Source organism: Theobroma umbraticum, unplaced genomic scaffold (genome assembly GCF_002168275.2).
Source record: "Theobroma umbraticum cultivar Fairchild unplaced genomic scaffold, ASM216827v3 scaffold_51.0, whole genome shotgun sequence".
Classification (NCBI taxonomy): Eukaryota; Viridiplantae; Streptophyta; class Magnoliopsida; order Malvales; family Malvaceae; genus Theobroma; species Theobroma umbraticum.
This window is the reverse complement of record NW_018397260.1, coordinates 2,706,365-2,722,888: the sequence shown is the minus strand read 5'-3', so window position 1 is coordinate 2,722,888 and position 16,524 is coordinate 2,706,365. Positions and strand designations below refer to the sequence as shown.

The window sequence follows — 16,524 nt, the reverse complement described above, 5'->3', positions numbered from 1 at the left end:
AATAGTCATCACCTAGATTTAGAGAGAGTGATTTGGGTGTACGTGGGATAAGGGTTGTGAGTTTGAGACTGTTCTTGTAATCTCTTGATTTCTCTTAATGAATCTTTCTCGGTTCTGTGCCCGTGGACGTAGGTCATCAAAAGACCGAATCACGTAAATTCTTGTGTTCTTGTGGGTGTGCTTGATTTCTTTCTTTCCTTATTCTATTGATTGGGTAAGATCTTGGGCAACTCTTTAGAGATAATTCCGTAATTTTCCCAACAAACTGGTATCAGAGCATCAAGGTTTTAAGTCAATCTGAATCTCGCTATGGCAACTTCGTCGACCAAGTATGAGATTGAAAAGTTTAATGGAAGAAACGATTTCAGCCTGTGGCGTGTTAAGATGCGCGCATTGCTAGTGCAACAAGGACTGTTGAAGGCATTGAAGGGAAAAGAACATCTTCCCTCGAATTTATCTGATGGTGAGAAAGATGACCTTATGGAAAAAGCACATAGTGCTATTCTCCTAACTTTGTCTGATGAGGTACTAAGAGAAGTCACGGATGAAGAATCTGCTGCTGCAGTGTGGCTTAAACTCGAAAGTATTTATATGACCAAATCCCTAACGAATCGGCTTTATATGAAGCAACGATTGTATACTCTCAAGATGAGTGAAGGTATGTCCGTTAATACCCACATTGATGAATTTAATAGGGTTGTTCTTGATTTAAAGAATATCGGTGTTAAAATTGATGATGAAGACCTGGCCCTAATTCTTCTATGTTCTTTGCCTCCATCGTATGAAAACTTTGTGGATACTATGTTATATGGCCGAGACACTCTCACTTTCGAGGATGTAAGGGCATCTTTAAATTCCAAGGAATTGAAAAAGAAAGTTGGTGGTATCAGGAATGAAAATCAAGCAGAAGGTTTAGTTGTGAATAGAGGAAAAGATACAGAGAAGGGTATAGACAGAAAAGGTAGATATAGAACAAAAGGAAAAACTTGCTGGAATTGTGGTAAGAAAGGTCACTTTCGTCAAGACTGTACTAAATTCAAGGGTGACGAAAAGATCAATACGTCTGAAAATACTGCAAACGTAGTTGAAGATGATTTTGATACTTTTGAGGAAGTTGATAATGTTCTTGCAGTTACTAATGATAACCTGAAGGATACATGGATCTTAGATTCGGCTTGTTGCTTCCACATATGTCCTAGGCGTGATTGGTTTACAACTTATCAATCTGTTGATATGGGCACTGTACAATTAGGAGATGATTTCTCTCTCTCAGTTGTTGGGATTGGCACAATTCGAATCAAGATGTTTGATGGTATAGTAAGGGCACTTGAGGTGAAACATGTACCTGACATGAAAAAGAATTTATTATCCTTGAGTTTGTTAGATAAGAAAGGTTATAAATACAGTGGCCAAGATGGTGTCTTGAAGGTATCTAAAGGAGCCTTAACTATCATGAAGGGCAAGTTATCCAATGATCTTTATCGTCTAATGGGAAACACGGTCATTGAAACTGTTTCCGTGGTCTCATCTAATGATCCTGAAGATGATGTAACACATTTATGGCATATGAGATTGGGTCATATGAGCGAGAGAAGGATTAGAAAGTGGGATTTTTCTCCGGTGGCATCAAAAGGTGGATCATTATACAAGTGGACCTTTATTGATAATTTTTCAAGAAAGGTGTGGACATATTTTCTGAAGGTTATGAGTGAAGTGTTGACCACCTTTTTGCATTGGAAAGTATTGATCGAGAAGCAGACTAAGAAAAGGATCGAGAGCTTTCAAACAAACAAAGGTTTGGACTTTTGCAAAGGTGAGTTTGGTCTATTCTACAAGAATGAGGAAATTGTTAGACATCGCACTGTCATCAAAACACCACATCAAAACAGTATTGTAGAATGGGTGAAGAAAACATTTCTGAAAAGAGCAAGATGCATGCTCTCTAATGTTGGCCTACCCAAACTATTCTGGATAGAAACTATCCACAATGCTTGCTACTTAGTAAATCGGTCTCCATCAATTGCAATTGAATTAAAGACTCCCGAGGAAGTTTGGTCAGGTAAACCTGCTGATTATTCTATACTAAGAGTATTTGGTTGTCCTGTTTATACTCATGTGAGTGATGGTAAACTTGAGTTGAGGGCGACGGAGTGCATATTCCTAGGTTATGCATATGGGGTGAAGGGTTATCGGTTGTGGTGTACTGATTGTAAGTCCCCCAAGTTTATAGTGAGTCGGGATGTTACCTTTGACAAGTCTGCATTACTTCGTGGGATACAGTCTAGAATTGCAAACACAACAGACCAGGAAGTTAGAAAGCAGGTGGAGCTTGAAATCAATGCTCCTGTGATAGTGCGAGAGGATAGTAAAATCCAGAATGAATTGCAAAAGGTACAAGAATTGGTATCTCAACGAAGCATTACTTGTATCGATGGTGATTTTGATTCTTATGTTTTTTCTGTGGAAGTAGAGATTGATGAGCCATACTTTTATCGTGAGGTAATTTCATATGCCGAATCTTCTAAGAAGATTGAGTCTCTACATTGGGATCAAACATGGAAGCTTGTGAAAACACCTAAAGGCACTATAGATGTTGGCTTAGTGTATGAAGGAAGTGCAAACACTAGTTGTAATGTGGTTGGCTTTTCCGATTCAGATTTCGCTGGTGATCTAGATAGTAGAAGATCTCAAACGAGGTATGTGTTCACTCTCTCAGGGTCTGAAATCAGTTGGAAAGCAGTTCTTCAATCAACCGTTGCTTTGTCTACAACTGAAGCTGAATATATGGCTGTGACCGAGGCAGTGAAAGAGGCTTTATGGCTTAAAGGCTTGGTTAGTGATCTTGGTTTTGAACAAGCACATACAGTTGTGTTTTGTGATAGTCAAAGTGCTATACATTTGACAAAAAATCAAATGTTTCATGAAAGAACCAAACACATCCAAGTCAAGTGTAACTTCGTTCGTGAGATTGTTTCTAGAGGTGACATTGTAGTGAAGAAAATAGCTACAGATGAAAATCCGGCAGATATATTAACTAAGTCAGTTTCTGGGATAAAGTTCAAGCATTGCTTGGACTTGATCGGTGTTCGTAGTGCTTGAGGCCCTGTGGGGCATTGGCGGTGTCGACAGAGATTGGTTCGTAAGGTGGAGCTTGGTAATTCAAGCCTAAGGTGGAGATTTGTTAGGATAGTCTTGAATTTTACTGTGACTAGGATTGTTTAATTTTAATTAAACTAGTATACCTTATTAAATAGTCTTTAAATCTAGTTAGACTAAAATAATATATCCTAATTGTATTAGGATAAGATTATTTGGTACTATAAAAGAACCCTATGGGGTTAAAGAATAGTCATCACCTAGATTTAGAGAGAGTGATTTGGGTGTACGTGGGATAAGGGTTGTGAGTTAGACTGTTCTTGTAATCTCCTGTGTTTCTCTTAATGAATCTTTCTCGGTTGCTGTGCCGTGGACGTAGGTCATCAAAAGACCGAATCACGTAAATTCTTGTGTTCTTGTGGGTGTGCTTGATTCTTTTTCTTTCCTTATTCTATTGATTGGGTAAGATCTTGGGCAACTCTTTAGAGATAATTCTGCAATTTTCCCAACACTGTTCAACATAAATGTCATCTGATATAACCCCATTCAAGAAAGCCGATTTCACGTCCAGATGCCAAATGGACCAATTTTCTTGGACTGCAAGTGCTGTTAAGATTCAAATGGTGTCATATCGAGCCACCGGTGCAAAGGTCTCTTCAAAGTCTACTCCTTGAACTTGTGAATATCCTTTTACTTCTAATCTGGCCTTTAATTTGTTAACAGACCCATCTGGATTCAGCTTGGTTTTAAATATCCATTTAACACCAATTACCTTTTGCTCCTGAGGTCTGTCTACTAAATACCATGTCTTGTTCCTTGCTATCATTTGCATTTCAACATCCATTGCTTCTTTCCATTTCTCATCTTTTAAGGCTTCTGAAACTTCATTTGGTTCAATTACTGCCATATTGCATCTACTATAAATTAATAGAAGTGGTCTTGTTCCTCGAACAGCCAAGCTTTCATCATTCTCATCCATACTTTCCTCATCATCAATTAGATTCTCATCACCATCAGCATTATTCTCATCAGCAGCTATTTCCCAATTCCACTTCAAACCTTCATTCACATCACCAGTAGCATTGTTTGACTTTGAGTTCTCAACAGTAGCATTATTCCAATTCCACTTCAAGTCTTCATCGAATTTCACATCGCGGCTTACAAAAATCTTTTTAGTTTTCAGGTCATATAATCGATAACCCTTTGACAGATTGCTACAGCCCAAGTGATTTGCCAATTGAGACTTAGGGTCAAGTTTTGTTCTCTTTCCATCAGGAATCTTGGCATAACAAATGCACCCAAAAATCTTGAGGTGTGTTATTGATGGTTTTGTACATGCCAAGCTTTATAGGGGCATTTAACATTTAAAGCTTTTGTTAGGAGAACATTAAGTAAATGCACAGCAACATTAACAACCTCAGCCCAAAATTCCTTTGGCAAATCTTTCTCAAATAACAAACAACGGGTCATCTCCATCACTGTCCTATTTTTTCGCTCACAAACTCCATTTTGTTGAGGGTTATAAGCAACTGTCAACTGATGTTTGATTCCTTTTTGAGTGAGAAACTCTTTAAACTTGGTTGAGTTGAATTCTCCTCCATTATCTGTCCTAAGAATCATTAAATTGCTCCCAGACTCATTTTCTACTGCTGCAACAAACTTGGTAAACAAATTGAACACATCAGACTTGTGTTTCATGAAAAATATCCAACTGTAACTTGTATAATCATCTACAAAAATCAGATAATATGAACTCCCATTCAATGATAGAGTCTTCATAGTATCTCCCACGTCTGAGTGCACTAATTGAAGCCTTTGTTTTGCTCTCCAATTGCTAGTTTTCAGAAAAGAGACACGGCATTGCTTACCATATTGACAAGTACTACAGATTCGATCTGTTTGAGCCAAACTAGGAAGTCTTTCAACCAAGTTGGTGGATATCATATGCATTAAAGACCTGTAATTTACATGCCCCAATTTACGATGCCAAATTTCAGAATTAGTGGACAAGCATTGGTAAGCTTTATGCTTAACCTTCATCCAATCTACAGAGAAACACTTATTTCTCATTTCAACAGAGAAAAGTTCCTTGCCTGAGGCATCAAGGATAGTGCAAGCATTGTTTTTAAACAGCAAAATATATCCATCTTCAATCAATTATGCCACACTAAGTAGATTTTGAGCAACTTCAGGTACAAACATAACATTGGAAATCGATTTCATACCTGCAAGTGTATGCACCGCAACTGTTCCTATCCCTTGAATCTGCAAGTTAAGTCCATTTCCAATCTCAACTTGAGATTTATAACTCTTGTCCAAGGTAATAAAATTTTCTTCCTTCCCCATCATATGGTTCGAGCATGCACTATCAATCAGCCATGTGTGCTTCTTGCTTGACACTTCAGATTTCCTAGCCATGAATAAAAATTCATTAGTTGTTTCCTGATGTTCTGCAACAGCAGCTTTCTCCTCAGGTCTATTTCCCTTCGATTTGCAAACTCTCTCCACATGTCCTAATTGATGGCATGACCTGCATTTAACATTTGGACGATACCAACAATATTTTTCAAGATGCGTTCTCTTTTTGCAATTAAAACAAACAGGATACTTAGCTCTCGGCTTGCCTTGTTTTCCATCTCCAAATCTCTTGTCCTTGTCTCTCTTGTCGGAATCATTCTTCCTATTTTTGTCACTCCATTTCTCCTTTGTTCGAGTCATGAAGGCTCCTTTTACCGTGTTTTCTTGCCTAAGAGCACGTCTTTGTTCTTGTGCTTGGAGAGCATTAACTAGCTCTGTGACAGTAAGGCGTGAGATATCCTTGGACTCTTCAAGTGAGGATACCTTAGCTTCAAACTTATCCGGTAGGCTTACTAGGACTTTATTCACAATCCTTCTCTCTAGAAGGTCTTCCCAAGTAATCTTAGTTGATTCACAACTTTCATTACTTTATCAGAATACTCCTTTATAGTCTCACTATCCTTCATTTTTAAAACTTCAAATTCCCTTAACAGATTAAGTACTTGTATCTGTCGAGTCCTATCGCTTCCATGGAATTCTTCTTGCAACTTGTCCCAAGCATCTTTAGGGTTCTCGCAAGCCATTATCCTAGTGAATATGGAGTCGGATACAGCAGAGTGGATGCATGAAAGGGCCTTGAATCTCCTGGCGACCCCTTCACTATGCTGTTTCATTTGTGCCAATGTAGGATTTGCATGCCTTTGAACCGGAGGATCTCCACCCACTTCCACAACTTCCAAGAGGTCAAACGCACGGAGATAAGCTTTCATCTTCACTGCCCAAATTGGGTAGTTATCTCCGTTAAACACTGGTGGAGCTACAGCATTGAAACTGGTTGAAGCCATAGATTTTCTTGCAAAGATTTTCCTAAAGGAAGATATGAGACAGCAAGATTAAGTATTCTAAAAAAATGATTTCACAGGTCCCTTAAGAACACATGAAATGCTTTGATACCATGTTTAGAAAAGATGAATAAAAAGAAAATACATTGAAACTTAATCAAGCCAAGAGAAAACTATGAAGACAAAGACACAATGTTGTGTTTTTCATTAAGCATATATATCCAGTAGTTAAAGAACACAGAGAGCAAAATAAAAAACAAAAGACTAGTACATAACTAATCAATAAAACCACCAATAACTGTTTCTGCTGTAGGATGATATTAGTGGTCAACATGGTAAATCCACGTTGCTAAATTGACATAATGCTGAAGACAAAAAAAAACTGAAAATAACTAATGCATAAACTGCTATTTTAAACTGGTCACATGCTGTTGCTCGTAATCTCATCTCCACCCATTCAAAGCATCATTAAACCATCCTCCATTGCAGGTGAGATACATTCCAGTTTTAACAAAGCGAACCATAAGAGTGGTGGATCTTCAGTGCTAAATTAAGTCTATAAATGCACTATCAGTGATTGATATGGAAACCTCTTTTCTTGAGTCTGAGGTTTGGGAAGTCATTAAGTAGTGTGATAGGAACAAAGCGCCTAGCTCGGATGGCTTCAATCTAAATTTTTTCAAGTCTCAATGGTGAGTTTTGAAAGATGAGGTAATGTGTTTTATCACAAATTTTCAAGAAATTGGGAGATTGAGTCATGGTGTGAATGAAAGTTTTATAACTTTGATTCCAAAAAAAAAGAAGAATCCCAACAAATTTGGTAAGTACAAACCCAATAGTTTGGTGGGTTGTATAGATAAAATTGTGGCTAAGTTGCTGGCAACTAGATTGAGAAAAGTTGTAAGGGAGGTAGTAGGTGAGCACCAATTTGCATTTTATAGTTGGAAGGCAGTTGCTTGACTCAGTCTTAATTGCGAATGAATTGGTAGATTCATTGAAGAATAGTAGTGAAGGAAGGCTTCTTTTAAAAGTTGATTTTGAGAAAGGTTATGATAGTATATGTTGGGATTTTCTGGAGTTCACTATGAAAAGCATGCGATTTGGGAGGAGATGGATTGGGTGGATAATGGAATGTGTTACAATAGTCTTTGTCTTCGTTGTAGTTAATGGGTCTCGTACAAAACCTATAAAACTTTAGAAGAGCTTAAGACAAGGATGTCCACCTTCTTCATTTTTGTTCAACTTGGTGGATGAAGTCTTCAGCTGTTTGAAGGTGAAAGCTAGGGCATGTGATGTTTGTAGTGGTGTTTCCATTGGTGTACGAGGCTCATCTTACTAACTTACAATTTGCGGATGATACTTTTTTTTATTCTGTAAATAAAAAATGGAGGAACTGGTGAATTTGAAACGTGTTTTGAGATATTTTCAAATAATGTCTGGTTTGAAGATTAATTTTTACAAAAACAGTTTATTAGGGGGTTGGACTCAATTGTGAAAATTTGAGTTCTAAGGGGACAAGAATTAATTGAAAAAAAAGCACGCTCCTTACTAGCTATCTTGGACTACCGTTGGATCCTAACTTATCATCTATAAAAATTTGGAAGCCTTTGTTGGATAGAGTGGAGTAAAAATTGGATGAATGGAAATTCAAATTTTTATCAAGAGGTGGTAGAGTTACTTTATTAAAGTCAGTAAATAACAGTTTACTTATATTTTTATGTATCTCTTTAAACTACCTAGTGGGATTCAAAAAAAGTAGGAAAGGCTTCAACACAAGTTCTTGTGGGAGAGTGTCAATCATCAGATGGGAGAATGCATGTCAGTATAAGGAAGATGGGGGATTGGGACTGGTTGATTTAAAGATCAGAAATAGAGGACTTTTTACAAAATTGTTGGGGAGATTAGACAATTTGCGGGGAATAATTGTGGCAAAAAAGAATAACTATGTCTGCATGCCCTGTTACCTAAAGCTATTATTACTCGTAATTGTTCTAAATTATGGAAAAATATCATATCTCCCCTTATGCCTACTAATAAGTTTTTTGTTTTTTTGCTAGTTACAGCTAATTTGGGTGTAATTGGAGGTCATGGATCTTCAATTTTATTTTGGCATGATATGTGGACAAAGGACAAGATATCTTTTCCAAGATTGTATGCTTGGGCTATGAATGAAGAAGGGAAGTTATGTGAACATGGCCAATGGACAGAAATGGGTGGCAACGGAAATAGAACTTAGACGGCGATTGTTTGGATGGGAATTTCAGCAGTGGTCTAGTCTATGGAATTATCTAAGAGAGTATTTTCTGGGAGATGGTTTCAAAAATAAGCTTATTTGGAAGACTACTTCAAATGGCAGGTTCTCTTCTAAATATTTCTGCCGATTAGCTTGTAATTCTGATTCTTCTATGTTTTGGAAGGGAATTTGGCATGGGATGCACCATATAGGGTGGAAGTGTTCGTGTGGCAGTTAAATTGGAACTAATTAATGGGGAAAAAGCTTAATGTGCAATTTGCAATCAAAGTCTTGGGACTGTCAATCATCTATTTTTTTTCATGCAGTGAAAATTGGAGATTATCTGACTGACGGATTAACTGGGTATCTCTTGCGAACCCAAGAGAACTTTCCTTCTGTGGAGGTTGAGTTGTGGTTTTGAAGACAAATGGAAGATCTAGACGATGGCCTTTTATGCTTTCACATGGTTAATCTGGTTTTTTTGGTAATGACGCTGTCATTTTTTTTTAAAAAAAAGTAAAATTTATTGTTCATTACCCAGACTCTCATTGGTATGAAAGAAAACCGGTATGATAAGAAAGTCAGAACAAAAAGGTTCATACACTGCTTACATAACCCAGCAGCATGCCCTCGTCAATCAGAACCTCACAAAAAAAACTCTATCTTACCTAAGATCAAAAACAATAGCAAGGAACAAAGAGGCTAAACAACAACGACATAATGACGCTGTCATTAATGGGAAGATTTAGGATATGAGGTAGTGTTATGATTTAATTAAAATGCGTACAGTTGTTTGGTGTAAAGCTAAACGATCAAAGATGACGGATTTAATTGAGGACATCTATAGGAATCCAAATGTTGCCCCAATTAGTCCTAATATTACGGTTAAGAGGCCATCCATGCAATGTGAGGCTCCAGATTTTGACTGGATAAAATTCAATGTGGAAGGGGTGTCAGCTGGTAATCTGGGAGAAGCAGGCATTGTTGGGATTGCTCATGATCACATGGGTATAGGTCGATTAAACGCTGGTAATCTGGAAGAAGCAGGCAATGTTGGGATTGCTCGTGATCACATGGGTACAGGTAGATTAAAATTTTCGAGATCTGTGGGCACATGCGATGCTAATCAAGTTGAAGTTATGGCTATTAGAGAGGCATGTGCTTTATTAGATATTTATTAAATATCTGTGGGCATTTGCGGTTTTGTGTCAATGGGGCTGAGGTAATGCTTTAAGTTATGTGACTTGGGAGTTGGAATGTGCTTGATGTCTCACTGATTTTCTTCGCTCAATTATTTGTTTTCAAAATAGTGGGGCCCCGCTTATAGGTGTTCAACTGCTGCTTAGACAATTACAATTATAAGGATATTTATGATTTAATTATGGTTTGATTGCAGGAGCCCAGTAGAAGAATTGTTTCTGGTCTCCATTCAGATATGCTTTAATTTATACAATAAATAATGGATAATTAAGGTGATTCGAACAAGCTATCATGGAATAAAGTGTTTCATATGAATTGTGGGCTGTGTGTTGATGTCCGTCGGTAGTTATGCAGCTTTGAGCTAATTTTTATTTTTTTAAAAAAAAGCAGTTTGTGCCTACACGTCCCTAAATTTGGATCTAAAATGTACAAGGGTTCTCTTAGTTTTTCTTTTATTTTTATGTAATTATAAAGTCCAAATGCTTTCTGCTTTGGCACTTAGCAATAAAATTGCATACTTTTAAAAAATCAAAATTTAAAGATTTAAGAGTGAAAAATATTACTTTTGCTTTTAAAACTCATAACCAAAGTTCAAATCTTTTCAAAAATAGTAATTTGGATAGAAAATGAGTTGAGAAAACATTAGGATTGAGAAAATGCCACTCAAAATCAGCTAAAAGTCATAAATCTGATATATTTATAGTTTGAGATGTAAAAATATGTTTTTACAACTTTTATTTTTCTGATTTTGATGTAATCTATCAATAAAATAGGTTTTAGGGTCATTTTAAAAATCTTTTGGGTTTTTATTGTCCATCTATCAATAGATAGGTCCGATCTATCAATAGATGTTCTTCCATTCTATTTAAAAACTTTTTAAGTTTAATTTATCGGTTGATTTTGTTTAAAATATACTTTGAGTGTCTTTAACTTTAATACCATTTAAATAAATATTTTTATTTTTTATTTCTTTCCTTTTTACTTTCTATTTACTTAGAATATTCAATATAATTAAACAAACACTCCATTTGAATTCAATAAAAATATCTAAAAAATCAAATTTTAAAAGAATCAAAATCTAAATTTTAATTTCAAAAACAAACTAAAAAAATTGATTAAAATTAAAGTTGCGGCTCATTTATCATAGCAAACGTATTTAAAAAATTATGAAAAAAATTTTTTTGGGTTATTTAAATATCAACGGAACTATTATTGTTATTTTTTATTTTTAATAAATTATTTTATAAAAATTACATATTTGGACTCTTTTCAAATTTAAAAAAATTTCTACTTTAACAATAAAAGCCAATCAAGGTGGCAGCCATAAAAGATAAAAGAATACATAGAATGGACTACAACCAATAAACAAAATCAAATATGATAAATGTTCAAAGCTGATTTAAGGATTTATAAAACTAAAGTTGAAGGTTTCACAAGGTTGGTGAGGTTAGAGTATGGAAGACGGGTTTTTATGCTTTGGTGTGGTCTTTGTGGTTGGTAAGAAACGAGGTTGTATTTAATGGCGAAGTTTAAGATCTCAATCAGGTTTATGAATTATTTCAACTTTGCATTGCTTCGTTAGCCAATGCAAAACTGGGCAAGAGAGTATGGAGGGATATTGGATACATTCAGGGCACCAACTTTAGGAGTTGGTATTAATAATAATAAAGAAAAAAGCAGGGCAGCGGTGTAATGGGCAAAGTCAGCTGTCAGATCAATGTAAAGTTAATGTAGACAGACTAGCGACTGGTGTCAGAGACGGGCACGATTTGGCGAAACTCAAATGGTGAAGTGAAAATGATGTTCTCAAAATTCATTGGAGCAGGAGTCTATTCTAGCGGAAATCCTAGCAATAAGGGAAGCCTTGTTATTTTCAGCTTCACATTGGAAGGACAACGATGTTTTGTTGGTGGACAGCAAATTGTATGAATGCTGTCATGTGACTACAGACACCACTAGAAGCTCCATGGAGATTACGAAAATGGGTCTTGCACATTGAAACACTAAAAAAACAACTGGTTAAGTGCGAGAGTAAACATGTGCTCCGCGAGGCAAATCAACAAGCGGATAACTTAGCCAAAGCAAGGGCAAGGAGAGAGGTGGAGCTGCTGAATATGTGGGATGAAGACCAAAGCAGTGGTGAAAGATCGGGTGAAGAGATCAGCAGCTGAGTCGGTTGGTAAGAGGAACACTTTACCTATAAGTTTTGGTTCGGGAAATAAATAAAAATAGAATTGAATAATTATTTTATAAAAATAAAATAAAAAAAAAATTGAATATTTATTATTTAGTTTGATATTAAAATAAAGTAGAAATAATTATTATGACTTATTACAGTATTTAATTGGTAAAAATAATTGTGAAATAAGAAATAAATAGAATACACTTTATTCTTTATATTATTATTTTTTATTATTTTATTTTTTAAATATTAATATTTTATTTATAATTTAATCAATAATATTATAAAATACTAATATATTATTTGTAATTTGAATGTTATTATGATTATTTATTTTTATTTTTAAATATTAATATTTTATAATTTATTTAAAATATTAATATTTTGATAATTTAAATATTAATATTTTATTTATAATTTAATCATTAAAATTTTAAAATATTAATATTGTATTTATAAATTAACTATAATTGTGATTAAAATATTAATACTTTTAATTAATTTTTAAACTCAAAATATTTTTAAATATATAATTGAAAACTTAAACTCTTTATTATAATAAGATTTATTTTCATCAAAAACAAAGATACTCTTTCAATAATTTAGTAAAATTTATACCAAAAGATAAAATTAAGTAAATTTTTTCTTTTTTAATAATTTTATGTTTATTAAAATTAAAATTTTAATAATTTAATAATTTATTATTAAGTGTTAGTATAAATTTTTTTTATTTTTTATTTTGTATTTTTTAATTTAAATGTTCACTTAAAAATTTTAAAATTAATATTGTTAAAATATTAATATTTTATTTATAATTTAAATATTAAAATATTAAAATATTGATATTTTTTAATTTTTTTTAATGTAAAACATTAATTTTATAAGTTTAAGTTTGTAATTTTTTTAAAAAAGTAAGAATATTTTAATCCAAAATGTTTTGAGTTCTATTCTCATGAGCATGGAATAGCTAATACCATGAGCAGAGGTGGTATTAACTATTCTAAAGTTTAGGCTGATTTTGAGGACTAGCCATTCCAAAGGAATGGCTATTCCTTCTTCCATAAACATACCAAATATAGAGAGAAATTTTTTGAAGAAATAGAGGCCATTCTCCTAACCAAACATGCTATACAAGTTTGGTTTTCTTTATGTTTGAAAGTGCCCTTGTCTTGTCTTTCTTGAACCTGCCCGTGGGATTTGTGGCTGCTGGTAGTGGAAAAGTTTGATTGTGCTTCTCCCTTTCCGTGTACTGGGGATCTTTTGCATATTGTTGTGATTGAACAGGGTAGGGATTTTTTATTTTGTTATATCTAATGATTGAGGTTGTTGATATGGTAAGCCCCTGGTTCCTTTGTAAGGGGCACAAACTGGCAAAATCAATATAAGGAGGTGAACTAAGGTTCCCTTTGTATTTAATCAAACTAATTTTTCAAAAAAATTAAAAAAAAAACTCCAATTATAATAATCATAATAGATGGATGAAGGGTTCCTTTAAAACAAAATAAAAGATAGCAGCAAAGTGAATAATAGAAATATTTTTGAAGCAGCATGAAATTTCAATTTATTCAATTTTTCTTCGATTTTGTTGAGGTTCATTTAAATTAGCTTACTGTTAGATTATTAATAGATTATTAATATATATATATATATATATTCAAATATTGATAATATTGCGTGGTGACGTCGTTTATATAAGATCCCTTGCTTTCCATTGTATGCTTGAAACCAATAAGAGCTTAAAATTTTTGTTTTCTGAGAAAATGGCTTCTTCTGTCACTCAGGAAGACAAGTACCGTTCTTACTTGCACGGGGAGGGTGAAAAGAACACTAAGTGGAAGTTTGGTGCTCCTCCTAACTATGATGTTGTTAACAAGCTCTTTGAAGAAGGCAGAACTAAGGTTTCTTTTTCCTCTGTACAATATACATGGGTGTATATCAGTATATGGATTCAATGTGTCACTAATCAGTATGACAGTCTGGTTTTTCATTATATTGATGACAGATATGGCCTCCTGGATCACTTGAAGAAAAGGTCCAGAACCTTGTCAAGACATGGGAAATGGAAATGTTCCATAAAATATCCTTTGACGACTACAAGTCGGTTAATCTGGAGAACTATACTGTCAGTGTAAACGGTATGATCACCATTTCTTTTCCACTTTTTCATCATTAAGATCCATCTTAGGTTTATCTTTTCATTAGTCAGAGACAAAAAAATAAAAATAAAAGAAGCCCTGATTTTTTGACATAATATTCAGGAAGGAAACCTTTGACTTTGGAAGAAAAGAGAAAGCTTGGGGGAGGATATAACTCCTTCATGCAAACATCCTTACCAGAGAACTTGAGGGGCTACAACCCAGCAGAGGAAACTGCAGATTCCTCTCATGTTGCCTTCACAACAGCGTTTCCAAGAGGGTTTGCTCTGGAAGTTATCCAGGTTTATTCAGGGCCTCCACTGATTGTGTACAAGTTCAGGCACTGGGGTTATATGGAGGGTCCTTTCAAAGGCCATGCCCCAACTGGGGAACTAGTAGAATTGTACGGAATATCAATTGTGGAGGTACATGTTAACTCCTATAATTCTTGGTTCTTTTCTCTTCTATCCTGTGAATAAATTCAGCGTTTCTCTGTTGAAATAGGTCGATGAACAGATGAAAATCTTGAAGGTCGAGTTCTTTTTTGATCGTGGAGAGCTGCTTGGAGGTCTTATGACAGGTGCTAAACTGGGTAGTACTGGCACTGATCAGGTGGCTTTGAGCTGTCCATTCTTGAGGAAAACAGGATAGCCTGCTTGAATGCCTATGCATAATTTTCTGTGTTTATTTTTTTTATAATTGGAAGTAGAGGATTTGAATCTTGCTCTTCAGGCAAAGAATCATACACTATCTAATGAACTAAATGTTCGGGTGCATGCATAATTTTCTGTGTGATTAATAAAAATGAAGGATCTTTCCAAAATGCTCTCTCCTTTGATTGACTTGCGTTATTCACTTATTCTAGCAATATTGTTGGATTGTAGCAGCTCACAAACACAATGCGCTCAAAGTATTGCAGCAGCTAACTGAAAGAGCCTGCTGCACTTGTGTTCTGATGCAGAACCACGAGTGGATTATTTTTAAACCAGCTAGTGTTATTGCTCTCATCTGTAAGCTGGAAACCTTGGGCGATTGTAATCTTTTGAAGCAGCTATTTGGCTGAATCCTTACTGCTACAAGCAGAATATTAACGAAATCCTAATTATTGGCTGAGGTATATATATATACATATATAGAGGCGAGTCAGTGTTGATCACTTTAGTCATTAACTACTCTCACTATAACTGAAATATTGTCCCCTTAAATAATGTTGAACTTAAAATATCTCAACTAAGAACATCACATTCATACACGAAAGTCTTCCGCGAAGGTATGCAATTGAACCAAAAATCTAGCATTGCAGAGAGATATGAAACTAGACTGAGAACCAACACTCCAATGACAGAAAACTTGAATGATATGGAATTGCTGCTGAAAAAGCTTATCAAAGCAAGCAAATATGAAACTTGAAGTGGAAAACCAAATCCAACCTGAAATGAAGCATGAGCAGCAGAGTCTGCCATACTTCAACAAATATGTCTCTTTAAATTAATAAACTACATTGATCAGTTTCCTGAAGAAGTAAGTGAATACAAAATTTATGGGAACCAAATAGTAGCAATCAATCTATAAGCCAAAGAGCAGAAGATTGCCGAGTAGTATCTTGGGAGAATCAAACAACGTAGAGCCAAATAGCCTGAGTTAACCTGGACTGAACTTACCGCCTCGAGAAGAAGGAAAAATTATCGAAAGCTATCAATAGAAATATAAAACTTATGCATATCGAAACTTTTTCTAACTGTGCTCTAATAGATACCGCCAATTGTAAACCTTGGACAACTGATGTACACTACACAACCCAAACTTTATTCTACACCTAAAATCTTGAATTTTTCTTTGACGATTGACCTATATCTACGCCGTGAAGCAATGGGGTTCAGCTTCACCTACCTCCCAGTTCCAATCAACATTTTTTATCATGAATTTTTTTGAAATTCAGTTGACTAAACTAACCATTTCGCATTTAATTAAGTGTTAAATCAAGATATGTATCATGTATCAAAATCTTATTTTTTTTTATTAACTGAATATGGTAACATACAGTAAAAAATTTTAAAATTAATTATAAATAACATTTATATAGGTAAAATAAAAAAAATTGAAAAATATTAATTTTTTAACAAAATTGAAGATTATAGGATATAAACGGAAAAGATTATTAATTTTTTTAATTTAAACTTTCAATATACTTTTTAATAATATAGATTTTTAAATAAAATATATTTATTTTTATATTAATTTATTAATTAAAAATTAAAAATATTTATCATGTTAAAATTAAAAAGGAATTTGGTTCTTTTTGTATTTTTTATTAAAATC

General features: G+C 34.4%; 1 protein-coding gene across 2 annotated transcripts; it reads left to right on the top strand.

Moving 5' to 3' along the window:
- The first annotated feature begins 13,522 nt into the window (after positions 1 to 13,522).
- LOC110416897 (pathogen-related protein-like) lies at positions 13,523 to 15,028 on the top strand. 2 transcript variants are annotated; one of them, XM_089783615.1, is made up of 5 exons: positions 13,523 to 13,660; positions 13,852 to 13,968; positions 14,073 to 14,205; positions 14,329 to 14,630; positions 14,710 to 15,028. In XM_089783615.1, the coding sequence occupies exons 1-5, from the start codon at positions 13,619 to 13,621 to the stop codon at positions 14,854 to 14,856; spliced, it is 741 nt and encodes a 246-aa protein (XP_089639741.1). In that variant the 5' UTR covers positions 13,523 to 13,618; the 3' UTR covers positions 14,857 to 15,028. The 2 variants fall into 2 exon arrangements, with proteins under 2 accessions (XP_089639741.1, XP_021284703.1); XM_021429028.2 differs by lacking the exon at positions 13,523 to 13,660 and having other exon boundaries at positions 13,759 to 13,968.
- The last annotated feature ends 1,496 nt before the right edge of the window (positions 15,029 to 16,524 follow it).